This window comes from Homarus americanus, unplaced genomic scaffold (assembly GCF_018991925.1).
Source record: "Homarus americanus isolate GMGI-L3 unplaced genomic scaffold, GMGI_Hamer_2.0 scaffold25827, whole genome shotgun sequence".
Lineage (NCBI taxonomy): Eukaryota > Metazoa > Arthropoda > Malacostraca > Decapoda > Nephropidae > Homarus > Homarus americanus.
The window spans coordinates 47823-75143 of record NW_024738300.1 but is presented as its reverse complement, the minus strand read 5'-3'; the positions used below and the strand labels follow the sequence as shown (position 1 = coordinate 75143).

At 45.3% G+C, this 27321-nt stretch overlaps 1 protein-coding gene across 1 annotated transcript; it reads right to left on the bottom strand.

The window, feature by feature from the left end:
• Positions 1-10520: 10520 nt before the first annotated feature.
• On the bottom strand, positions 10521-27000 carry LOC121873896. Its single transcript, XM_042377775.1, has 7 exons — positions 26977-27000; positions 24916-25139; positions 24526-24654; positions 17696-17809; positions 14507-14597; positions 11016-11316; positions 10521-10687 (listed from the first exon to the last, which is right to left on the bottom strand). The coding sequence occupies exons 1-7, from the start codon at positions 26998-27000 to the stop codon at positions 10521-10523; spliced, it is 1050 nt and encodes a 349-aa protein (XP_042233709.1).
• Between the last annotated feature and the right edge of the window lie 321 nt (positions 27001-27321).

Sequence of the window (27321 nt, the reverse complement as noted above, 5' to 3'; positions counted from 1 at the left end):
GACTGCTGGCCTCGCTCACTTGCTGTACACAACGCTCTATACTCTGGGTGTGCGAGGGCCAGGCAGGGACATGCATGGGGTTATCCAGGAAAGCTCTGACTTGAACATTGGTGAGGCTGCAGGTAAGAGGGGGCTCACTGCCAGCCTGGATGTTATCCAGATCTATGAGATCAGTGAGGGTCTTGGCACCTAGATTGACCTCAGGAGTCTTCCTGACCCTGAAGGAATCGTCACCAACTGATTCGTCATGCCCAGATCCTCTCATAAGTCTCATATCCAAGATCTTTTTGACTGCCACTCTTCTCTCCTCCTCATCCTTACTGCAGAGCATTGTCTGCAGAACTGCCTCGGGATGAGCATACTAGGAAGATCTCCTCACAGTCTGCTCCACAATCTGAACAACCTTCCTTGGCTGACTCCTCAGGAGCTCAAGCTGGAAGAGAACATGCCTCGGACCTTCGGAGAACGATGACTTGACCTTGGTGTTGAACCAATTTGGCAAGTAGACACTCACGATGAATTGGACAATAAGTCTCAGGTTGTGAAGCTGGTTCCCTTTCAGTTTATGATGAGCGACCCAAATTCTGCAGAACCTGAGAGCCGTTGTGAGCCACCTAGAATGTGAGACTGGACCTATCTGCAGGTAAGCAAGTCTATCAGGCATGACCCCAGTTTTGATGGCACTGCAAATCATGTAACCATAGTACTGGTGTCAGGTCGTCAATGACAGTATGTGCAAGCTCAACGAGTGGAGGGCCAACTGTGATTTTTTCAAAGCTCGGATTTATTTCTAACTCAGTGGCAGAGTCCAGCATCTTGCCAAGAGGACCAGACCATCTGTTGTTTGAAAGAGTCTTGCCATCCAGCTCCTGGATCAGATGTCTGAGTGGCAACTCGTTGGTGTGGAGGTCACAAACAATCCAGACCAGCTTCCTCCCAATCTTCCGCTCTATCCACTGTATGACCCCCCTTGCCACCCTGTGCTCGTGTTGGTGCTGTCCTCCAATGGCCTGCAGGGTCTGGTCTACGTTCCTCTCTCTCTGAGCCAGTTCACAATGTTATCTGCCACTATCTCAGCTGGTTTCCTGATGTCATCTTTCTTCTGGAGGAATGCCACAAATATGCTTTCCCTCCTGTCTACTGGCAGGAGTAGTGTGTTCTCCTTCTCACCATGGCAGGGAACAAATTTGTCAGAATCTCCAACTTTCATGAACACTTTAGTGTCATCCTTCTCCCATCAACAAAGAACAAACAATTGATTCCATTTTCTTTTATCCCCTTATCAAACTCCTCTTCTAGGTTACTGACAAGTTTCTCCTGAGCTCTTCTTACTTTGTTATGATCTATCACCAGGTGAACATCATCAGGTGTTATCAAACCACCGTCAACCCAGGCAGCTGTTGCTATCTCTGCAGTTTCTCTGAGACCAGTGTGGTGTCGCATGCTGGCCAGAGCTATGCTCGGGATATCTTTCCTATTTCGAATTTTATGCCTGGAAGGTTTGGGATCATTATTTTCTGGGTTAGGGACAAAGTCACCATTCTCCTGGTCAGCACTCGGATCAGCCATGGGGAAGTCATTAAACTTTGAATCAGCTTGACTCCAATCATCGGCCTTTTTTACCTCACCCTGGGCCTTCTCAAGTCTCTTTTCCTCGGCAACTCTTCTCCTCTTCTGCCTCTCTGTGGCAGCCTCCTGTCTCTTGGACTCCGGAATATCTTGGCTAGAAATCATGAGAGCCCCTATACTGCCAGTCTTCTCTCTCTGTGCTTTGACAAATGCCAGTTCGATCACAGGAATCTTCAGTTCACGCTCATAAAATACAGGAGATGTGGGTCTTCGGATTTTACAGTCACATCGCATCCAAACTCAGGACAGAGAACAATTGGGCACTTGCAAGTAATTATGTCAAATAACTGGTCCAGTTGCTTGGCAAAGCTGTCCTTAACTGCAAGTTTTCCTCTCCCAAGAGAGATATCTCTTGCCTTTTCCCAACTGGCTAGCAGTCTCACTAATCTTCTTCTGACTTGTTATGACTGGAGGCTTGAACTGAGCGTTAGCCAGAGTGTACTGTGCCAAGACAGCTTTGGTCATATCACTGGCAATGTCTTTGTTTGTGTAAGTTTTTTGGTTCTTTTCACTGATTTGCCTGATTAAAACACCGTATCTCAAAGCATCTCTCAATGTAGGCAACTCCGACTTCAGGAGCTCTCTCCCAGACCCAAGATAGTGACTGAGATGGCTGGAATTTTTGGTTCCTCGTCCTGACACAAGCAGCCATCGCAAATATTATCAACTTATAAATGCATCAGAATCTGAAACAGAAAAAAATATTGTTAGTTGGGTTGTTAAAGAATGAAATCAGAAAGCAATGTTTACTATTTAATTGTAATGCACTAATGCAGCTGTACGTTAGATTTTCGATAAATTTCACGCTAAAATTTACCTAGCAAAAGGTTGCAAAATATTGAAACTGAAATTATTTTCTGTTTATATACACTAAAATATACCAAAAAAATGATGGGCCATTAGTTTTAGCTGATCTTCCCTCCTATGACACACCCTACTGTGCATGGCAGGTCCTGTCGAGAGTTACTACCACTCTCTATCGTCCATGAATCTATTTAGCCTCCTTTTGTAACTTTACAGAGTTCCCGCACTTACTACAAAGTTGCTAAGCTTGTTCCACTCGTCCACCACCCTATTTGTGAACCAGTTTCTTCCTATCTCCCAAACCTAAACTTATCCAACTTGAATCTGTTGTTCTGAGCCTTATTCTGCTCGGATATTATAAGAACTTTATCTATATCACCTTTATTGATTCCTTTCACCGACTTAAATACTTCTATCATATATCCCCGTACTCTTCGTCTTTCTAGGGAATGCAAGTTTAGTTTCTTTAACCTATCTTGACATGGAAAGTTTCTAAGTCCCGGAATCATTTTTGCCATTCTTCGCTGTACCGACTCTAGTGAATTTATATCCATTCTATAATAGGGGCACCAGAACTGAATCGCAAAATCGAGGTGCGGCCTGACTAGCACAAGATATAGTTGCAATAAGACCTCTGCACTCTTGTTACTTAAACTTCTAGATATAAAACCCAATACCCTTGTTTGCCTTATTTCGAACATTAACGCTCTGTTTTCTAGGCCGTAGGTCCGGGCTTACAAGTACCCCTAGGTCTCTTTCACAGGTCGACTTCTCTAGGTTGATGTTGTTAAGGCTGTATACATTATAAGTATTTGTTCTTCCAATATTAAGTACGCTGCACTTGCTGGTGTTGAATTTAATTTGCCATTTTTCAGACCACCCCTGCAGTTTATTTAGATCCTCCTGTAATGCATTTGCATCCTGCCCTGATTTAATTTGCCGCCCTATTTTTGTGTCATCCGTAAACTTGCTTATGTCACTGCTGATCCCAGTATCTAGATCGTTTATGTAGATTATAAACAAAAGTACGGGAAGCAATCATTTCAAACTCTATTCGAAATCACCTGGAGAAGAACCGATTGATCAATGATTCCCAGCATGGCTTCACAAGCGGACGTTCTTGCCTAACTAATCTATTAACATTCTTTTCATCAGTTTTCGAATCGGTGGACGAGGGGCACAATTATGATGTGGTATATCTCGACTTTAGCAAAGCCTTCGACAGAGGCCCCCACGAAAGACTAATTAGAAAGGTAGAAGCTCATGGCATCAAAGGTGACATCCTTAAATGGATTAGGGCGTGGTTACAGGACAGGAAACAGCGAGTGAGCAACGTCACAAGTGGAGTTCCCCAAGGCTCAGTACTTGGACCATTATTATTTATTATATACATAAACGACATAGATATCGGCATTGACAGCAACATAAGTAAATTTGTTGATGACACTAAAATAGGACGTGTTATCAAATCTGACGAGGACTCGGCAAAACTACAGGAAGATCTAAACAAATTTTTCGAATGGTCTGAAAAATGGCAGATGAAATTCAACGTCGACAAATGTAAAGTACTCAGTATAGGAGATATAAACAGGGAAACCAGATACCAGATGAACAACGATGCCATAGAGAAATCCGACTGCGAGAGAGATTTAGGAGTAATGATAAGTAGGAACCTTAAGCCAAGTAAACAATGTGTTTTTGCTCGTAACAAGGCTCATAAAGTTCTTGGGTTCATACAAAGGAGTGTTAGTTACAAGACTAGCGAGGTCATCCTAAAACTGTATCTTGCTCTTGTGAGACCACACCTGGATTACGCAGTTCAGTTCTGGTCACCGTATTACAGAATGGATATAGAATCCTTGGAAAGAATTCAGAGGAGAATGACAAGACTAATCCCGGGCATTAGGAACCTTGAGTATAGAGACAGGTCAAAGCATCTTAATTTGCACTCCCTTGAGAGACGTAGAGCGAGGGGCGACCTGATAGAGGTGTATAAGTGGAAGGCAGGGCTAAATTAGACAAATTTAGATTTAGGCGTGAAATAGGTAAACACTGGTTTGGAAACAGATTAGTGGATGAATGGAACACGTTACCAAATATCATCATTAACTCGAATACGCTGAATTGCTTCAAACATAGGTTGAATGCTCATATGAGCAATAGGGGTTGGGTGTAAACGGGACTGCCCAGTATGGGCCAATAGGTCCGCTGCAGTTTCCTCCATTCTTATGTTCTTATGTTCCTATGTAACTAGGTGAGAAGGCCGGGTCACCTGACCATCTGACCTGACCACCAACCGTTGTGTGCTATTTAAAGATTAGTAGGATCATTACCCAATACCTGACCATTGTGGACCTTGTTGTTGTTGTTGTTGAGATTGTCGGACCGCAGTCCGACACGGGCCTTTGCCTATAGGCGGCCCGTTTGGTGGTTCCGGCTGGAGCTCCAGGAGCAGCCAGACCGGATTGGGATTGGAGGTGGTCCCACCTGCAGATTGGAAGGATACTGCAGGTTACAAGTGTGAGCGGACCCCCGATCAGTGGACGCTTACCTCCAACCCCCACTCTTGGACGTGGTCAGTTTCGGAGTGGCGCGCCCCCCGAACTGGGGTCCGCACTTGCTGGGAGAGGATGCTTTCTAAGCTATCTGGGTGGTGGGTATCGTGTGATGACCCGGAGTAGGTGGTGAATGTGGTCTGTATGGGCCTTTCGGGTTAGAGTGGCCGCTAGTGTTGCGTTTGTTTCTTGGGAGATTTGAGTTCTGTTTCGGAGGCTTTGTGTGACTTCGCAGTCGAGGAGATAGTGTTCAAGTGGGTTGGCTGCTGGCTCCTGACAGTAGGTGCATTCCATGACGTCATTTCCGATCATCTGCCAGGAGCACTTGTACCCTAGTCGTAGTCGATGAAGGCTGACTTGGGTTTGTCTTGGTGTTTTCTTGTCAGCGAAAGGTGGTTCCCCTTTTGTAGCCACCAGGTACCATTTGGCTGATTGGGAACCAGCGTTGAATGCGTGAAGGAAGCTCTTTTTGATGTGGAGCTTGCTAGTCTTTCTGAGGTGATTCTTGATCTGTTGCACGCTTGCTGGAACTTGGATGTGTACGCTACTAGAACGTGTAGCTGCCTTGGCTGCTTCGTCTGCCACGTCGTTTCCTCCGATCCCTACATGACTGGGAATCCAGTGTAAGACGACTGGGCGGTTTTGGCTTTGGAGTTCCTGTAGCTGTGCGAGGATCGAGGTAATGATGTGGACGTTGTCTCTTGGTTGACTGTGTTGCAGCGCCTGCATGGCCGATTTCGAGTCCGTGTGAATTATGATGGACTTGTTGTGTTGTGTTGCAGCGTGTTGTAGGGCCTTTGAGATTGCTACCAGCTCTGTTTGTAGGGTGGAGCAGTCATTGGAAAGTCTCCATCGGAGGGTCTGACCTTGGGTGTAGAAGGCCGCTCCGGATCTATGATGTTTTGGGTCCACCGAGCCGTCTGTGAAGTATGATGCTGCATCAGCCGGTGTCTCGGTGGCTATGGCTTCGAGAGTTATTTTTTTGAGGTCCTCCTTCTGGAGGTTGGCTTTACTATCGCCTAGGTCGGTAATTTGAATGTGGCTGGTGGAGGGCTCCATGGTGGAGGAACAGCGTAACCATTGTCTCGTGTGTCTTGGTTGTTCTTGACGAGTGTTTCTGCTTGCAGGTGTCGGATGACCTCGCTTGCCTCGTGCGACCAGGTGGCCCCTCGCACTCTGTGGTCGAGGTGGAGGGAGGCACTGATTCGAATTTTGGCAACTGTGGGCTTATCTGAACTACAGATTTTGGCGAGGAGACCGGCTGTCACCTGCTTGACTCGTACTGCCAGGGGTGGTAGTTCGGTTTCCATTTGCAAATTGCAAATTCTGGTCCACATGGGTGCTCCGAGCATGGTCCTGAGAGCATTATTTTGGATGACTTCTAGCTTGGCTATTTGGTCTTCTCTCAGTCCAATGAGTGCTGGCGCACTGTAATCTACCAGCGATCTGATGGCGGCCGTGTAGTAGGCTTTGAGCACATGAAGGTTTGCTCCTGCGGTTGTGCTGGTGAGCGACCTCATTATATTGTGTCTGCTCTTCGTCCTGTGCCTGAGATACTCGAGTTGCGGCTTGAAGGTGAGTTTCTGGTCAAACCAGATTCCAAGACACTGGTGGGTGTTGGTCCAGACTACCGGCGTGTTTTGTATGGAGAGCATCTTGTCTGGTGTGTCTGTGCAGATGGACATCGCGTTCGACTTGGCTGGATTTACCTTGAGTCCAAGTCTGTTGCACTCTTCTTCTATACGTTGGAGTGCGTGTTGCGTGTTGGCTAGTCTGTTTGATCCTCTTACTATAAGTTGTAAGTCGTCTGCATAGCATAGGAGCTTGGCTGTTTGTCTGAAAGGAAGTTTGACTAGATTTTCCATCAGGGCATTGAACAGCATTGGACTGAGGATGCCTCCTTGTGGGGTTCCGTTTTCATGGACCCTGTAGCTTGAGGTTGCTCCCTGAAAGCGTACTCGTGCTTCTCTCTGTGTGAGGTAGTTCTGGATCCACCCCAGCAACCTTCCTTTGACGCCTTTTTCAGCGAGCGTAGTTGTAATGGCCAATGGATTTGCTAGTTCGAAGGCCTTCTCCAGGTCGAGGAAGACCACCAGAGCTGGTTTGTAGTCCACTGTGCTGAGTATCTCGGCGATGTTGTTGCCTGTGCCGGTGTTCTCGGTGTAAGCAAAGATGTGAGGGTGTGGGCTGCCTACTTTCCACTTGAGTCGGTTGAGAGCCATTCTTTCTCCCGTCTTCGCTATGCAGCTGAGAAGGGAGATGGGCCTCGGTTTGTCTGGTTCTCTGGGCTTCGGAATGGGCTGTATATCTGCCTTCTTCCATTCCGGTGGGAGTCTTTGTGCTGTCCACGAAGCATTGATGGCTTGTAGCAGAGCCTCGTGTCCGGCTGTACCGGCATGAGAAAGCATGGAGTAGGTTATCCTGTCGGCCCCTGGAGCTGTGTCCTTGCTTCGTTTTAGCGACTTCTGGAGTTCTTGCTGGTTGAATGGTCTGTCAGTGTCATCTTCACTGTTGCAGGCCTCTTCGATCATCTGCAGTCTGACCTGTCGCAGACGCCGTTGTGTCTCCTCCGCCTGTCTCGGGAGGTTTTTCGTTGCTGCTCGGTCAGAGAACAGTTTTGCAAGTCTCTCGGCTTCCTCTTCTGGGTTGGGATGGGTTGGTGGTGGTGGTGTTGCCTTCCCAGATGCCCTTCGGATCTGGGCCCACATCTTGCCAAGGGAGGTGTGCTCGTTCAGTTCGGAGCACCACTTGAGCCAGCTTTCGTTTTTTATTTCTTCCTTCTCTTCCCTGGTATCCTTAACTATGACTTGCAGGATATGTCTGTTTGTAGCCGTGGGATGTCTCCTGTAGTTTCTTCGGGCCATGTTCACTCTGTGGTTGAGTTCTTTCACCCTGGGACAGTAGTACCAGTAATCATTGTACTGTCTTGATGTGGGTTTTGTTTTTGGGATAGCCTCTTCTGCCGCTTGGTGAAACGCCTCGACCAATTGTTGGTGGAGGGTTGTCTCGTCCACGGGTGCTGCGCCGGCCGGCTGTGATTTTCCGCGCCACTTAGCCAGGTGTTTCTTAAAGAGTCCCCAGTCTGCCTTTTGGGTATTGTATCTCCATCTCGGCGGGGGTGGAGTGGGGAGTTTGTTTACCTTCAGCGTTGTTAGGGTGGCGAAGTGGTCGCTGGTCAGCGTGGGGTGTATCTGCCAGGAGGCCGAAGGCTGTAGTGCACTGGAGACGAAGGTTAGATCTAGCCTTCCTCCCCTAGTGTGGGTGGGCTCTCCGGTGTTCAGGAGGCAGATCTCGGGTGTATCTTGAAAGGTGGTGTATAGGTGTAGGCCGTCTTCATTTGTGGGGCTTACCGAGCTTAGGAAGGGATGATGTGCGTTGAAATCCCCTCCTATGAGTGTGGCGTGGTCAGCGGCCGAAGCAAATAATTGAGTCACCTCCAGTGAGCCCCTTGGGTTCTTGTAGATGTTGTGAACAGTTAATTCCCGTTCTTGGAGAGTTACTTTGAAGGCCTGTGTCTCGATGTTTTCCCCACATGGAAATTGCTGCGTGACCTCGGAGGAGGGTATGCTTGACTTGACCAGGATCATACATCCTCTTGTTGACGCCTGCGTGAAATGCCTCCTGTATGTCTTGTAACCACTGAATTTGAAACAGTGGTGTTCTTGTAGAAGTGTTTCTTGTAGCAGTATGATGTCAAGCTTGTCCTTGGCTGCTGCTTCTTGTAGGAGGTGTTTCTTGTTTTTGATGCCCTGAGCATTCCATGTTAGGATGTTCAGGGTGCTGATGTTTTCCACCACTGTTTCATCGGGGACTTCTGGTGGTCCTCGATGGAGATGTCCAAGTTCGATTCCAACTGGATCAGGTTCATATCTTCGTGTTCTGTGGTTTTTGCCTTCTGGGCCGTGGTTCGGTTCAGGGGAGTTGAAACGACCAATTTCTTTCTGGGAGCTGTCGGTATCTTGGGTTCTCTGGTGGCCTTCTTCGGTGTAGAGTGTACCTCGGCTGTCACTCGTGTGAGGACCGGCGTGGCTTCCTCCACTGAGGTGGCTGGAGCTGTGGCGACTTGCCCGAGGACGCTCCCCATGAGTATTTGGAGCTGTGTGGGTTGGATCTTGTGGCCCAGTAGTCCGGCTAGGCCCTCCGCGAAGGTTGTCAGTACCTTGGCTAGGTCTGATACGTGTATCATTCCTTCTGGTGCTTTGGTGTGTGCTTCTTTTGTCTTTTTCGTGGTTGTCGTTGTCTGCTGCTTGGGTGGCTGAGGTGTGGCCGTAGTGAGGCCAGGAAACTGGGCTGCACTTTGGGTGTTGACCGGCTGAGGAGGTTGGCTTTGTTGTCTTGGCCTTTGGGTTCCCCACACGAAGGTACCTGGTGGGGCTGGTGTGCAGGCGGTGGGGGCCGGTCTTGCAGCTGGCCGGTTTGCCTGGACCCTCCTTGTCCTCTCGGAGCATCCAGGGTTCCAGGCGTGGTGTTTGCCCCCGCAGTTGGCACACTTGGGGGCAATTTTTCCTCCACTTTTCAGCTTGGTTAGGCAGGAGTGTGTGCCGTGCTTCTGTGCGCAGACTGCGCAGATTTCCTTGTACGTGCACCTTGTCTGATGGTGCCCGTATTTCTGGCATCTGAAGCACCGCAGGGGCTCTGGGACGAAGGGCCTCACTTCGTAGACCCCCCAGGTTTTGAGGTCTATGGTGCTGGGGGGTGAACCGTAGTGCGTCTCACCCTCCTCTGTATATATACACCTTGGTTTGTATTTCTCTCTCTAGTCTGTACTCACCCCTGAAGATGTGAATTACACGAAAGCGCTTGGGAACTTCGTGTTTTCTTCTTTCCTTGTGGTTATCAGCATATACCTAGATCACGCGCACCTACAGTGATTTACTTGCATATATATATATATATATATATATATATATATATATATATATATATATATATATATATATATATATATATATATATATATATATATATATATTTCATTAGCCCAATAAACACGCGGACTTCTACATAAAATCAACACCTCAACCCGCCAGGATTCGAACCCACGACCTACGACTGTGACAGGGGAACGATAACCACTGGACCACCGGTACCTAGTGGTTCCATTCCAGGAGTGGAAGTGAGTGGGACCAGTTGACGGGTCCTGGAACGTAGGGCGCTGTCGTCTGCATCGCCGCTTGGACCTCTAGTTGACTATTGCTACTGTAGTTGCAGGCCGGGGTTTCGGGGATCGCTCCCGGGTTCCAAGGGGGCGACCTGATTTCCTGCCTGGAGCTAGTTGCTGCGCTGGTCCTGCATGGCGTGGCTGCTCAGGGTGATGGTACCCGTTGATGTTGTCTGTCGGTATAGTGGGCTGTGAGACCGTAGCCTCGGTGCGTGTCTCGTCGCTCTGCAGGCGAGGGACGAGACTCAGCCCAGTGTCTCCAACCGGAAGAGGGCCAGCAGTAAACAAGGCGTAACCCATATCCGCCGCGGGTTGACCGCTGCGTGTTCCGCTCGCGTCGGGCATCCATTATGAGTAAGGATGCGTTAGTCTCAGCTCGTCTGGTGGGGGATCAGCTGCGGTTGTAGTGGTGTCATCTCCGAATTTGTGTGGTCAGAGAAACCTCGCCCAGGCTCGTGAAGAGCAAGGGCAGTGCTGACTCTGTAACTTGGAAGAAGGCCAAGATCCCGGGATGGAGAATCAACAATTAGAAGGGCCTCTTAGAGTCGTTACTTTGAATTATGTTCTGTGATCTAGTGTGATATCTATGAACGCTTATCTGATCAGGTATTACTACATATAACACCATCCATCATCATCACTACAGATCGGTAAAGTAGTTTACGAGATTATCGTGAGGACACACAAACACACATACTTCTTTGTTATATACATATATATATATATATATATATATATATATATATATATATATATATATATATATATATATATATATATATATATATATATATATATATATATATATATATATAGTTAGATAGATTGCTAGATAGATAGATATATAGTTTTTTGGTTTAACTAACCTTGTTGTAATAATATGCGGAGCAAGGTGAAGCCATCCGTCACCCATAGCCATTGGTCAGTATCTTTCATAGAGCAACACAAAGACAAGATGAACATGGCCGCAGGCAGCAGCAGTAACGACGCCAGGATGAACGCCCACACCAGTGGTGCCAGGGGCAGCAGGAAGCCCCATGGGTCCAGCTCTGGCCGTCCGAGTCCAGCTACGATTCTTGAGTACGATATAGATACTGGCCAGGTGAAGTCCACTACCTCAGCCCGGCTGGCTGATAGACTGAAAGGTCCAGTCGAGAAGTCTGCCTCCTGTGATAGAAACCCATCAATTACTAGCAGTAAAAAAATAAATTATAATATATATATATATATATATATATATATATATATATATATATATATATATATATATATATATATATATATATATATATATATATATATATATATATATATATATATATATATTCCCAGCTTTCGGGTGGCAGCTTTAACAATGTTGTTGATGTGTGACTTCCATGACATATGAGAGGAAGTGGTGAGGCCTAGCATATCTAATTTAGAATTTGGCAAAATGATTGAGTCCTGAAATGTGATTGGTGGGAGATCTACCGTATGTAATTATATAAAAATGAAGAGTTACAAATATAAGGATAATGAAACGTATCATAACACATTTGTCTTATATCAGCCACCACCATCAACATCCATTTTTACCAATCTTTTGACATTGTAATAATAAGAATGCAATAACAGTAGAGTAAGAATGCATAATCAAATAAGATTATGTAATGAGTTATATAGGGAGACGTGCGTGTTCCAACTTCCCACGGCCGTGCATCACCTAAACCTCCCACACCACCCTGCAACTGCTAGCTAACCACCAGCCGAACTTCACCAACTAAACCCACTTTTTACTGTTCTCATGACATTAAACAATACGAATTTAAATATTATCACAATGTATAATAGAATAATGTAGACGTGGATATGAGTGATTCAGGAAGAGGTGAATCGGTGTCATCCCTTTGGCAGTGCGTCACTTGTCACGTCTCGACCCACGTTCAAGGCTCCCGTTGACTGGCGCAAGCTATTGTTTTTTTTTTTTACTGCAACAGGACTTGTTAATTTTCATAGCATTAGGGGTGTAACTCACTGAGCAATGGCTCAACAGTACCCCCCCTCTTACAGTGATGGGAGACAAGCTTAGAACGATATCAAAGAGTACAGCTCGCTCACAAGCATCAAAACGCCTTGAAATATCTTATTTAGTATCCATGGTAACTATTTTCTGGTTTCCTTTGTACTAGGCACTGCACTGTCACTTTTTAGGCGTTTTTGAATCATGATGTTAGGTTTATAGTAATAAGTAGCGGGCTACAACACCGTGACTACACTGAGGAAGGAATGCGACTTGGGTACTCTGTGCTGCTATGTGATCTTCCACCACACAGCGTAGTTAAGCGGAAACATACGACGGCCAACGACACTTTAACCAAGCATAGCGGTATTAAACATACACTTTCCCGAATTTATTTAGGAAAGACGAAACATCGATGAACGGGGAGACGGTAAGTAGAGACTCTTTAGTACCTTTTTTTTCTTTCTTTTCTTTTTATGGGGAATAGCCCACCGGGCACAGGTCATCGACCCACATCACGGCCTGGGGGAGCGAAAAAAAAATAAAAATAAATAAAAGATATAAAATGAAAAGGTTATATTAATCTACACCACGAAGATGCCAGAAAACCATCTTTTTAAAGTGAGACAGATTGTATAAGTATGGAAACACAGGAGAAGGCAGAGCATTCCACAGTTTGGCTGTGTGAGGAAAAAAGGATGTACTACAACGGGTTATTCTTCTATGACCGACATCCACAGAGAAATGGTGGGCACCGCGGGCAAGACGTCTGTTACGAGCCCACGGCCTTGCTGGCGGTACACAGGATGCCAAATCCACCGAACATTGTCCGTTAAAGTATCTGTAAAATAGAGAGAGTGAAGTAACATTGCGGGAAGAGAAAGGGAAGAGAGATTATCAACTAAAGGAGGAGAGTTCAAATAACGAAATGATTTTGATTCACCCTATCTAACAGTTGGCCAGAAGACGAGCCACCCCAGATATGAGAGCAGTACTCCAAGTTAGGGCGAATGAATCCATTATATAATTGAAGCAATTGCTCAGGATTGAAATAGCTACGGCATCTGTACAACATTCCCAGCTTTTGGGAGGCAGCTTTAGCAATGTTGTGGATGTGTTGCTTCTATGACATATTAGAGGAAATGGTGAGGAGTAGCATATCTATTTTAGAATTTGGCAGAATGATTGCGTCCTGAAATGTGATTGATGGGAGATCATCAAATTTGGAATGTATAATTCGTAAATACTGAGTTTTATTACTATTGAATTTAACCAAGTTTCTACCTCCCAATTCGGAGATGCTGCACACATCTGCATTGATAGGTGTAATGATATCAGCACTAGACACAGATCTAGTTTGAGAGTTAGGGGTAAGGGAAAATGTGGAGGAGAGTCAAGATAGTTTCGAAAATCTTAGTGAGGGATGAAGTCAGGGCAATGAGGCGATAGTTAGAGGGATTAGAATGGTCACCCTTCTTCGGGATGGGCTGAACCGAGGCATGCATCCAAGAAGAAGGAAAAGTTTGGGTTGTGAGGCAAAGGCGAAAGAGGCGAGCAAGCACAAGGGCCAGAACTTCAGCCTACTCTCTCAGAACTCAAGGGGGTATTCCGTCCGGTCCATGCACCTTACTCACATCCAAAATGGATAACACACCAGCAACCCTAAGAGTGGAGATTATAGGAAAGTGCATTGGTTCAGTAGGAGGTGCAGGAGTAGGAGGGATAGAGTTGGAATCGTCTAAGGTGGAGTTAGAGGAGAGTCAGGTGACAAAGAGTTAGCTATAGAGTTATCAGGTCGGAAGAGAGGAGGAAAAGAGGGAGTGTAGAAGTTATTACAGATGATTTTGGTTAAGGACCAGAAGGAATTACTATAGGAAGAACTAGTCAGGACATCGGTACTTCTGTTTTATAAAATTCCGCTTAGCCCGACGAAGAACAGCCTTACAACGATTCCTAGAAGTTATCAACTAGCTCATAACCTGATCACCAAACATACGAGCATACCCGGCAAGAAATTCTCATTTTGTTTACAGTTGACGCTTCATACCACTTACCTCTCTGCTCACCATGCCTACCATTCCCGACCACGACCCGTCACCTTGCTTACTGTTGACGCTTCATACCACTTACCTCTCTGCTCACCATGCCTACCATTCCCGACCACGACCCGTCACCTTGCTTACTGTTGACGCTTCCCACCACTTACCTCTCTGCTCACCATGCCTACCATTCCCGACCACGACCCGTCACCTTGCTTACTGTTGACGCTTCCCACCACTTACCTCTCTGCTCACCATGCCTACCATTCCCGACCACGACCCGTCACCTTGCTTACTGTTGACGCTTCCCACCACTTACCTCTCTGCTCACCATGCCTACCATTCCCGACCACGACCCGTCATCTTGCTTAGAACCGAACGTCCCATCAGCAGGGTGCACGTACTTGTACCTAAACAGCAGGAAAATGATGTTTCTTAAAGAACATATTCACAGATGATATGCAAAAATGGCTTGAACACAAGATCATTATTGAGTATTTGAGTAAAAGTCTATCTATATCGAGAGTGTACTATTGTCGACTAACTAGGGGTAATTCATTCATTGAGATCCACCCATCCTCACTCTCTACTCAGCACTCTCTACTCAGCACTCTCCACTCAGCACTCTCTACTCACCACTCTCTACTCACCACTCTCTACTCACCACTCTCCACTCAGCACTCTCTACTCAGCACTCTCCACTCAGCACTCTCCACTCAGCACTCTCCACTCCTTTCTCACTCCTTGTCTCTACTCCTTGCTCTACTCCTTTTCTCCCACTCCAGCTCCCTCAGCACTCTCCCTCCCAGCACTCTCCCACTCAGCACTCTCCACTCAAGTACTCTCCTCCTTTCTCCTCTGGCACTCTCCCTCAGCACTCTCCCACTCAGCACTTTCTGTCAGCACTCTCCCTCCCAGCACTCTCCCTCCTGGCACTCTCCACTCCAGCACTCTCCACTCCTCTCAGCACTCTCCCACTCAGCACTCTCCTCAGTACTCTCCACTCCTTTTCTCCTCAGCACACTCTCCTCAGCACTCTCCCACTCCAGCACTCTCCACTCAGCACTCTCCCTCACTTACTCTCCTCAGCACTCTCCCATCGCACTCCTCCCTTTTCCTCAGTACTCTCCTCCAGTACTCTCAGCCTCTCCCTCCCAGCACTCGCTCCCTCCTTGCCTCACTCAGCACTCTCCTCCAGCACTCTCCACACTCAGCACTCAGCTCTCCACTCCCTTTCTCACTCCTCTCCTCAGCACTCTCCCTCCAGCCTCAGCACTCTCCACTCCAGCCTCTCCTCAGCACTTGCGCTCTCCACTCCAGCACTCTCCTCAGCCTCCCTCCCAGCACTTTCCCTCAGCCTCTCCACTCGGCACTCCAGCACTCTCCTCAGCACTCTCCTCAGCACTCTCCCTCAGCACTCTCCCTCCCACGCCTCCTCTCCCACTCCTTTCTCTAACCTCTCCTGGTACTCTCCCTCAGCACTCTCCACTCAGCACTCTCCCTCCCAGCACTCTCCTCAGCCTCTCCACTCAACCTCTCCCTCAGTACTCTCCTCAGCACTCTCCTCCTTTCTCCCCTCCTTTCTCCCTCCTTTCTCTGTCAGCACTCTCCCTCCTTTTCTCCAGGCTCACTTGCACTCTCCTCAGCACTCTCACTCAGCTCTCCCACTCGGCACTCTCCACTCAGCACTCTCCACTCAGCACTCTCCACTCAGCACTTTCTATCCAGCACTTTCCACTCAGCACTCTCCACTCAGCACTCTCCACTCAGCACTTTCTATCCAGCACTTTCCACTCAGCACTCTCCACTCAGCACTCTCCACTCAGCACTTTCTATCCAGCACTTTCCACCCAGGATTCTCAACCCAAGATTCCCATCAAATATTTTTCACCCAACATTCTCTACATAGCGTTCTCTTCCCGGCATTTTCCTCCATCAATTCAGCACTACCCACTTAGCACTCAACACCCTTCAAAACGATATCCATCAAGCCAATAGCTTCCACCCAGAACTGTCCACGTGTCACCTGCTAACTATCGCTCACCACCCACACCTTCCCACTCATCGCTCCCTCACCCATAACACTCTAGCACTCTCCAACCATGACTCACCACCCACACCTCCCACTCATCGCTCCCTCACCCATAACACTCTAGCACTCTCTACCCATGACTCACCACCCACACCTCCCACTCATCGCTCCCTTACCCATTACACTCCAGCACTCTCTATCCATGACTTACACCCACACCTCCCACCATCGCTCCCTCACCCATAACACTCTAGCACTCTCCAACCATGACTCACCACCCACACCTCCCACTCATCGCCCTCACCCATAACACTCTAGCACTCCAATCATGACTCACCACCCACACCTCCCCACTCATCGCTCACACCAGCACTCTCTACCCATGACTCACCACACCCACACCTCCCACCTCATCGCTCCTCACCCATAACACTCCAGCACTCTACCACCCACACCTCCCACTCATCGCCCTCACCCATAACACTCTAGCACTCTCCAACCATGACTCACCACCCACACCTCCCCACTCATCGCCCTCACCCATAACACCCCAGCACTCTCCAACCATGACTCACCACCCACACCTCCCCACTCATCGCTCCCTCACCCATAACACTCCAGCACTCTCACTCAGCACCACTCAGCACAGCCTCCCACTCATCGCCCTCACCCTAACCTCCAGCACTCACCCATGACTCACCACCCACACCTCCCCCTCCCTCACCCTCCAGCACTCTCTACCCATGACTCACCACCCACCTCCCACTCATCGCCCTCACCCATAACACTCTAGCACACTCTACCCATGACTCACCACCCACACCTCCCACTCATCGCTCCCACCCACAACACTCTGCACTCTCACCCATGACTCACCATCAGCCCCTCACCCACACCCACTCTCACACTCTCACCCCTCACCACCCACACCTCCCCACTCATCGCTCCTCACCCATAACACTCTAGCACTCTCCAACCCATGACTCACCCACACCTCCCCCACTCCATGCTCCCTCACCACAACACTCCTAGCCTCTCCCACACTCCCACCCACCTCCCCTCATCGCTCCCTCACCCTCACCTAGCACTCTAGCCATCGCCTCACCCACAACACCACCCATGACTCACCACCCACACCTCCCACTCATCGCCTCTCACCCACAACACTCTAGCACTCTCTACCCATGACTCACCACCTCCCCACTCATCGCTGCCTTACCCATTACACACCAGCACTCTCTACCCATGACTCACCACCCACACCTCCCCACTCATCGCTCCCTCACCCATAACACTCCAGCACTCTCTACCCATGACTCACCACCCACACCTCCCACTCATCGCTCCCTCACCTATAACACTCTAGCACTCTCTACCCATGACTCACCACCCACACCTCCCACTCATCGCTCCCTCACCCACAACACTCTAGCACTCTCTACCCATAACTTCTACACCCATTAACTCTCAGCTCACGTAAAATTAAGGCCTTGTGATAGGTACTCCAGGATGTTACTCTTGCGACCATTAGCATTTCTCTGGGCGTGGATCTCCTCTGTTGCCACGACAAGCGTTGGTCGGTTAAGGAATCTACAGAGAAGGGCCGGAGAGTGTAATGTAACCGAATTAGTTTTAATTAAATTAATAACAAAAGTGAATTTACTTGATGAAATAAAACTATGTAAAGAACTAATTTAATTACCTTTTTGTAAATATTAGTAAGTGAAGAGAGAATGGGAAGTAAGGCTGAAATCAGCATTTATTTGTAACAACATATCAAAATATTGTGAATGATGAAGTTATTTTGAAATATTAACTAACCTAAAGTATTGTAACTATGAACCAGTAGAATGGTTATTAAGCCCTGTGAAATAGTTTGGAAGTCTTAAATCACTGTAACTTACCCCATAACACTGAAATGTAATAACCACGTAAATTTCCCAGTAAATTGATATTGTTATAATTTCCAATATACTGTATAGTAGATGAATGATTAATGATTATAGATTAAGAAAAAGTAAAAGAGAAAATGTCATTTGTTAGAGCTATCAAATGAATAAAAGTAGATCCAGAATAGTGATATAGCACATTGACTCTCTTGTATCGATTTGAAGAGATCATGTGACGCAGTCCCAATCCACAGGGCTGCAGAACAATAGTCACCGGGCCTCGAAAATTACCCCCCCCCATATATATATATATATATATATATATATATATATATATATATATATATATATATATATATATATATATATATATATATATATATATATATATATATAATTCCGACAGCCTAGTCATAAAGTCTATCTAACCTAGTAATACCCTAGTAATACCCCTTCCCCTCAAATATTAATGTATACCCTCTCACACATCCACTTGCTACAGTCAGCGTTGTCATTCCTAGTCTCGGAGTCGTGAACCACGAGAGTATCAATCCACGTCCGAAATATTCACTCCCTCAATTTATAGGGTGTTTTACCCAGATATGGACTCTCAAATATCTATTATATAGTTCCTTTACATTATTGTTATTAGGTATTTGTCCTGAATGTAGTAGATTCACGACCCAAATGTCAATGTTTCCTGTTGTCAATCCTAATCTCCGAGAGTTGTGAACCACGGGAGTATGAACCCTCATCCGAAGCAGTCACTCGTGACGTGGAGTGGCGGACCGGGGGCCGGTGTGTGAGGAGGGTGACGGGCTAGTGGACGGGGGGGAGGGTCGGAGTGGAAGGTTAGCATAGGGATGGGAGGGGGCGAGGTAAAGCGTCTCCAGCTACACCCCAGCATTTATTAAGCAAACTATCAATACGTAATAAAGAGAATAATGTAGTATCGGAAATTAGTAAGTGTGTGCCTGTTAGTGGTGTGGTTAATTATACCTATATTATCATGTATTACTGACCAAATGTTGTGAGACAATAAATAAATAATCAAAATATTACAGTGTTCCCTCTCCTACCCCCCCCCCGTCTCCGATGGGTTGACTTTCCTCACACACTAAGTAACAGATACATTTTATTACAGCTATAAGTAATGTAATATTAATGTAATGTAACACTAGAGCAATCCAAAATTGCCAAGCACATAATTATAAAATAACACAAAAAATATGATTGCTAAGCAGTTCCACATATTGAATGGATGTTTATATTATTACAGCTTACAACAACACGAAACACAGCTTCAGTTGTTTATATATTCTGTCTACTGGACGATGGCACTCTTATGAGATGATGTGGAGTGAGCAGGAAGAGGGAAGGGAGAGCATCAGAGCACCAGTATGCTGTCTCGTGTAATAAGGAATACTCAGTACGTGGATATAATTATACTAGTTTAGGTTGAGATAAACCAAACATACAGTATTGCATCCCATTCCAAGTAATGTTTACTCATATACTCTTGTTAGCTTTGGCCAACCTGGGACATAAGTGTCGTTGCGTGGGGAAGACACGCTATAAGAACATGTAAGCTACTTTATCCACGTAGGGATTCAATGATATGCTGGTATGGACCAGAGGTTATCCATGATAGTCGCCAGTCAACAAAGGCTTAGGTGCTGAAATAGGTAGACAATATAAAATCAGCAAGCCGACAGGGTATTGCCCAAGACTAGGAGACATTAAATTTTACTTTTAATTAAGATGCTATTGTTAACGCTGGGAGATATTCCACTGGGTGTTTCTATGCTCACCTCCATTCGACCTAGTGAAGATATCTGTAATCTTATCAGCTAATATCACGTTCGATATCTGTATGATTCATTCATGAGAGCTCTGAGTTGACATTCGTCATGGTGTTTGACCATTACAAAACCTTACACAAAACATAATCACACCACACTCATTAAAAATGCTAGCGTTATCCACAATTTGGTCAACGTAATTTACAATAAATGTTCACCGAAGTCGACATCGCTAACTCTCAATTTCAGGAACCATTGACATTTGGTTAGTGAACCTACCACATTACATAAACTGAATAACAATTATGTAAAGGAACTATAATTATTATACATATTTGTAAGTCCATATCTGGGTAGAACTCTAGACGAGACAGTCCCCACGTGATGTGGGTAAAACATCCTTTAACCTGGAGGAGACAGTCCCCACGTGATGTGGGTAAAACATCCTATAACCTGGAGGAGACAGTCCCCACGTGATGTGGGTAAAACATCCTTTAACCTGGAGGAGACAGTCCCCACGTGATGTGGGTAAAACTTCCTTTAACCTGGAGGAGACAGTCCCCACGTGATGTGGGTAAAACTTCCTTTAACCTGGAGGAGACAGTCCCCACGTGATGTGGGTAAAACATCCTATAACCTGGAGGAGACAGTCCCCACGTGATGTGGGTAAAACATCCTATAACCTGGAGGAGACAGTCCCCACGTGATGTAGGTAAAACACCCTATAACCTGGAGGAGACAGTCCCCACGTGATGTGGGTAAAACATCCTATAACCTGGAGGAGACAGTCCCCACGTGATGTGGGTAAAACACCCTATAACCTGGAGGAGACAGTCCCCACGTGATGTGGGTAAAACACCCTATAACCTGGAGGAGACAGTCCCCACGTGATGTTGGATTTTCACCCTCCTCTCTATACCCCAACTAGGTTTTCCCAGAGAGCCAATCACGGATAACAGATGTGTAGTCCTGGCTTCCAGAGTAGTAGTGTTGCCAACCGTAGGGTAATGACCCTACGCATAGGGTAATTCAGCCTCATTTCCTGGTCTGTAGGGCGGTAGAGTATTTTTGCAAAATCAGAGCAAACCGTAGAGTAATTACGAATTTTTCACATGAGTCATATATATTTTGCAGCAAAAGATAAATGATATATACGGAAAGGGATATGCCCAAAAAGGGTAATCCATATTTTTATTCTCTATTGCCCTCTACTCTGTCAAAAGGAGAACTTTGCCTCAACGATAAGTAATTATAGTCACCCGTCATTACATAAAATGTTTCTCGTGAATTTGGCAGCTGACAGCGCATCAGCTGTGTAAACATAAACATGAGTCGGACAGGACTAGATGTGAGCACGCTGCCATCTTCCTTGGTAATTGGACTGTATTAACAATATTATGCCTGTGCGAGTGGAACAAGCTTGCCAACTTTGTAGTACGTGCTGGAACGCTGGAAAGTTTCAAAAGGAGGCTAGATAGATTCAAGGATGATAGAGAGTGGTAGTAACTCTCGACAGGAGCTGCCATGCACAGGCCAACCGGCCTATTGCAGACTCCTTATTTTCTTATTTTCTTATGTTCTGTGTTACCCCTTTATTTAGGACTGTGTTAACGGGACAACATAGTGGCAGCATGACTGATTCCCCCTATACACCCAAAAAGAAAAGACGTTACCGTAGGGAGCTAGATAAAGAAGAAAGGGAAACTCCCAGGAAACAAAGGTTTAGAGATGTGTGGCTGCAGGTAAGAACCGCAAGCTATTTTAAACATCTTTAAGTGAAATATTTTGTTTGTTCAATTTCATATTTTTCTTATGATTCATTTTGGATCCATTATGCTTCAACATTCTTCTGGTGTCCAAAATGATGTTGTTACTCAGTTGCTGGCAGTTATTTCACATGATGCACGAGATTGTTCCCCAGAGTCAGTTGCAAATGCAGTCAGAAAATGATTTGAGGAGACAGACATTCCCCTACACAATATGATAGGAATGGCTGCTGATAATGCTAGTGTCATGGTAGGAGAACAGAATTCCTTAATGACAAAATTAAGACAGGAAGCTGATAGAAGTTTCAAACTGTTGAGGTGTATTTGTCATTGTATGCACATTGCTGCAAGTAAAGCAGCTCTCAAGCTACCTACCAGTGTGGAAGCTTTCATTGGGAATATTTCCAGCTATTTTTGGCATAGCATAAAACGGCAGGCACAGCTTGTAGAATTAAAGACATTTATGAATGCTGAAAAGCAAAACATTCTGAGACCATCTGATACACTGTGGCTTGCCATGCAGCATTGCATATCTCGCATTCTTGATCAGTGGGAAGTATTAAAATTGCTGTTCTTTCAAGCACAAATTGAGGATAGAAATCTTTCAGCTGAACACATAATGCATGAATTTAACAACCCCTTCACAAAGGCATATTTAGAATTCATGAGGTTTATTCTGGGATACTTCACTTCTCTCAATACTCTCATTCAGAGCAAAAAGAATCTGGTTGGTGTACTACAGAAAGAGAGCCAAAGAACTGCTAGACTTCTTAGTCAGAACTTCATGAAGCCACAATATTTGTGTGATGTATCCAAGATTGAGCCCTTAAATTTGGATCACCTCGGGAAAAAGTGTGAAGATCTACTTAAACAAGAAAACCTTAAAGCTTGTGATATCACTGAGTTCAAAACTAGATGTTTTTCATTTTATTAGACAGCTTTTCAGGAGATAAATAAAAGGTTGCCATTTAATGATCCTTTCTTTCAAGAAGTAGAGTTTATTCAACCATCAGTTGCACTTGATTTGCAAGTAGAAGCAGAATTCCATCTCATAGTCTCCTTAAAATTTCTCTTAGACTAATCTTTAAAACCCAGAGTTCAATTAAAAAATTCTTTAAAATTAAAGACACCATACCCACACACCTGCAATCCTCAGTTGTTTATCAATTTACGTGTGCTAGCTGTAGGGCAGCATATATAGGTAAAACTAAAAGACATTTGATAACTCGCATCCATGAAATCATGGGCCGTTCCGTTCGAACAGGCCATTTAATAACACAACCACCACATTCGGCTATTCGTAACCACGCCCACCAACATGACCACCCGTTTTCGCCGTCTGATTTCTCAGTTCTTGGCAAGAGCGACTGTGAGACGGACCTCCTCATTATGGAGGCATTACACCAGTATAAAGAAAAGCCGTCGCTTTGTGATATGGCCTCTAGTGAATTGTTATGTTTTCGCACTAAGGCTCGTCTGAATTAAGGTAATACCCCCCCCCCCTGTATATTTTATTTCAAACTTTTTATGCCTGATTTTAGCTTTGTATGTAGGTCTTTTGTCATTTTTGTCGGTTTTAAATTGGATTGCTATTTTTGTTTATTTTATCGAAGGTAAATTTTCGTATAAATGTTATATTTTGATTGTATATCACCTGTATTTTTTAAACTTTTTCAAAACTTATGTTTTCTAGGCTCTGATGATGGAAAATGATTTTTCCGAAACGTTAGCGATTAAAAGAAGCCCTACTTAGTCAAGATGTTTGTGTTTTCCCTGGTTCTCCTCTTCGTTATAAAACTACGCTTTCCACGTAACAAGTCCATTGCTGAAGTTATATATATATATATATATATATATATATATATATATATATATATATATATATATATATATATTGATAAAATCACACGGGAAAAGGGAAACAACGGAGCACCTTAGCTTTCGTATTATAGTTTCTCAAAATTTGCATTATCTTTTCGTCGAATATGAATGCTCCGATTTTGATTATTAAATTAAAAAAAACACATTTAAGTCACAATAAATCTACATTGCACACAGTAAATACAGTCAATATCAAATTATAATCAAACGTACATTAGTAAAGTGTTAACCTTTTACCGATTGCCAATTTTCGACTACATATGCCTTTGCCAATTAATTTGCTTATTTCTCATAAAGTAATAAAGATAATGAGATAATTAGAAATTAATAATGTTTGTATTGTAATTACCTATGCACTTATACAAGGTGGAAGACTCTTATTTGGTTATAATACTTCGTGCTATCAATAACTTAAGAAACGCCTACGTAAGAATTCGTGACTTTTCATTACCGTAACTGAGATTGGGCATTGATTAACTTCCTTACCAACATTGGGATTCTTATGAAACATTAGTCACTTGTTTTCCAACTTATTGGCAACATTCAGACTAATTCTGGAGGCTATTGATGAAATGCAAAGAAGTTAGAGCTGTGCGAGTGAACAGTATTGATCCAGCAGTATGCTCACTTTTTCCCGGTGTGACAGGCTATTGCATGTCCACCTGCATTTTTCCGACCTTTCAATATGTCTATTTTCATAATGCAAAGAGAAATTTATGGTACTCTTTTGCACACAAACACCTCATCAGCTGCAGGACTATTACTGTTTGAGGGAATATAAGCTCCGTGTTAACTGTCTGCAGATAAATGATTTTATTACAATAAATTCTACAGGCAAATTGCAACCACACTTCATATATAAGTTTTTTTATTCACAGTTGATGAACCCTAAAGATTTTGTTTCGATCGGAAGTATCAGTGATGCCACTGACGGCTCAAGTCTAATAAGTACCTCTCGCTGTACTTACTTGGAGTATTTGTCAGGGAAAAGCGGCAAGTGGGTATTGAGGGTGAGACCTCGCTGGGGCGTCCAGAAGGCAAGACGCACAGCTCGGTCCTCTGGAGAACTGTATGGTAAGTGTATGTACACATTGCACCTGTGAATAATACTGTTACTATAATAACTGTAATAGTAATGCTTTGGTATAAGGCAGCACAACATGCTTCTTCTTCGGTGTAAAAATATGCAACTGATAAGATTTCCTAATTCAACCCCATCATTTTTTAATGCAAAATTTTGCAACTAGTTATCCTGAGCATCAAAATTCCTTCCGCGTGACCATATTTCTCAATGTGGCATTAACCTCATTAGGTTAATCTAAAAGAAAGGGGAATTTGAAATACAATGCACTATATACTTCAATGTCTCAGGTGCGTCTTCCACAATGACGACCATAGCGTTCATCCTGGAAAAGGTCCTGTGGATGTAGCGTAGGTCAGGGAGAGGCAGGTGAGTTACGGCGAGGAGTCTCGTCGACCACACCAGGAGGTGGCCCTTGAGGGACCACTCGGCGAAGGTGGCGAGGAAGGCTGGGTCGTCGCTCACCACCACCACCGTCACGCACCATGACACCTGCCGCAGCTGTTGACGTCAACATGATAAAATTTATATGACTGATCTACTCGCCTATGTAGTAGTGTGAAGGCTGTGATGCCACTGCTTGAAAAAATAGCAAGATCTTGAAAAATGGACCCCAATCTTGAAAGCTTCAAAGAAAAATTTTAAAACTATAATATTCTTGAAATATATTTTTTTTCACATTTTCTCATTAATTTATTGTTTTGATATTTTACGAACAGGCTTTGGTAGTGACAGCTGTTCATTATGGTATGCAGTGCAGTGCCTAAACTGTTCCTGTTAATGTGACCGAATATTGGATGTCTTGGGTTAAATCTCCTATTGTATATGTTGGGCAGTTGTAGTTCAATAGTTTTATCAAGTCTGGGGCCGGTAGGTAGTTCCTTCTTGGCGGTAAATATGCTGTGGCTATTGCTATTTCTCCAAGTGTGGTAGTTATTTTTATTCCCACGACTTTGAATTGACTTAAATGCTTGTAACAGGGGGGAAGGAGGTTCAGAGGAAGGATAAACATACATAAGAACATAAGAAAATAAGGAGTCTGCAATAGGCCGGTTGGCCTGTGCATGGCAGCTCCTGTCGAAAGTTATTACCTCTCTATCATCCATGAATCTATCTAGCCTCCTTTTGAAACTTTCCAGAGTTCCAGCACTTACTACAAAGTTGCTAAGGTAGGATTGAAGTGAATTTTAGAAGGCGAGAAAGGTGCCGTGGCTAAATACCGCTTGCTTTATTTTGGGTTTAAGTTGGAGGCAGCAGCAACTCGCCTGGACGCGGCGAGAAGGTGGCAGGACAGAGTCAGGTGCGTGTTGGGTTGGGCAATGGTTTTTCAGTACTTGGTCGGCTTGATTGGGTGTGGTGTTTTCTTGTTTAGAGAAAATGTCTTGGTCTTCTGTCTTGGTATTCTTGTTAGCCTGAAGTTGGTTTTCTTCTTACTCTCCTCCTCCTCTTGCTCTCTTGAAGTGTCCATTCATTCGTGTTTGGGTCCTGTTCTTCGTCTTCATCGTGTCTTAGGTTTTCGTAGGTGTGGAAGAAGTCGGAGACGGTGAGCTTGACTACGTGGGCTTCTGCTCCTGGGGCTTCGTGTTGTTCTTGTTTCTTTGTGACGTGTGGCTATTCTTGATTTCTCTTTTCTTCTAGTTTTTTCTTGTCTTGGGCGTGTACAGCAAGGAGGGAATCTTTGTAGTTCAGTTTCTTGTCAAGTCGAGCCTTGGCTATCCTGCATTCCTCCTTCCATTTGGGGCAGGTCCGATCGGCGAAGGAATGTGGGCCGCCATAGGCAGCGCATTTTTTCACTGTGTTAGGGCAGACGGTGTAGCGGTATCCGGGGCTGCCGCACAGGGAGCAGGTGTACTCCTGCGCCTCACACTTGTTGACAGTGTGACCGTAGTGCTGGCATTTGTAGCAGCGTTTCGGTCTGCAGTAGGGCTTGACTGGCACAGTTACCCACGCCAGTTGAGCCTCCTTGGATAGGGTTGCATGGTGTCCGACGAGGGCAGTGGTGACGGCAGTGGTGTCGGACAGCTTCTTGATAACTTGGAGTTGTCCCTTGAGGAGTTCGCTCAGCTCTGCTTGGTCCACGTGGGCAATTTCGGCGTGGGAGATTACTCCCAGCTTCAGGTTGTCCCATTTGTAGGCAATCATTTTTATTGGGATGCCGTTGATGTCGGGGATCTCCGCGAGCTGTACGGGCATACCCTTCTCGGCGAAGGTGATCTTGATGTCTCCATGGAGCTTCAGTCTTTCCACCTTGGTAACCCCCATGATCCCATTAGTTTCAAAGAACTTCTTGAGAAAAGGAGGTTTAATTTCTTAGGGCAGGTCGGCTTATCCGCCCCACCTTGTCAAACTCGTAACCGTTCATGCTGAGAGAGGGTTAGAGAGTGTGCTGCGGCGAGGCTGGGGGTATTTTTACGATTCTGCCGGATCGGGAGGAGAGATGTGAAGTGAGCGGCACTGTTGATTGGCTGAGGTGAAGGCGGTAACTGGCCAATCACGGCGCAGTCCGAAAGAGAGGCCTGGTCTGAGGAACTCGCCGTTGGTTGGCTGGTAAGCGGATGGCAAGTGACAAATCGGCAGTTGCAGGGGAGAGTATCCACTACATGCCTATTCATATCATATATTTGTAAATTCTGTGAAGTAGTACGCATCAGTACTATAGGTATACTTGTATATATAATAAGAA

Excerpts from the sequence above, each read along its gene's own strand:
- LOC121873896 (XM_042377775.1), bottom strand. The coding sequence starts at position 27,000 with ATGAACGGTTACGAGTTTGACAAG. Across the intron at positions 24,655-24,915 it reads GACGCACCTGAGACATTGAA|GTGCAATGTGTACATACACT; the intron begins GTATATAGTGCA and ends TATTATTCACAG. Across the intron at positions 17,810-24,525 it reads TTCCCTGACAAATACTCCAA|ATTCCTTAACCGACCAACGC; the intron begins GTAAGTACAGCG and ends CCTTCTCTGTAG.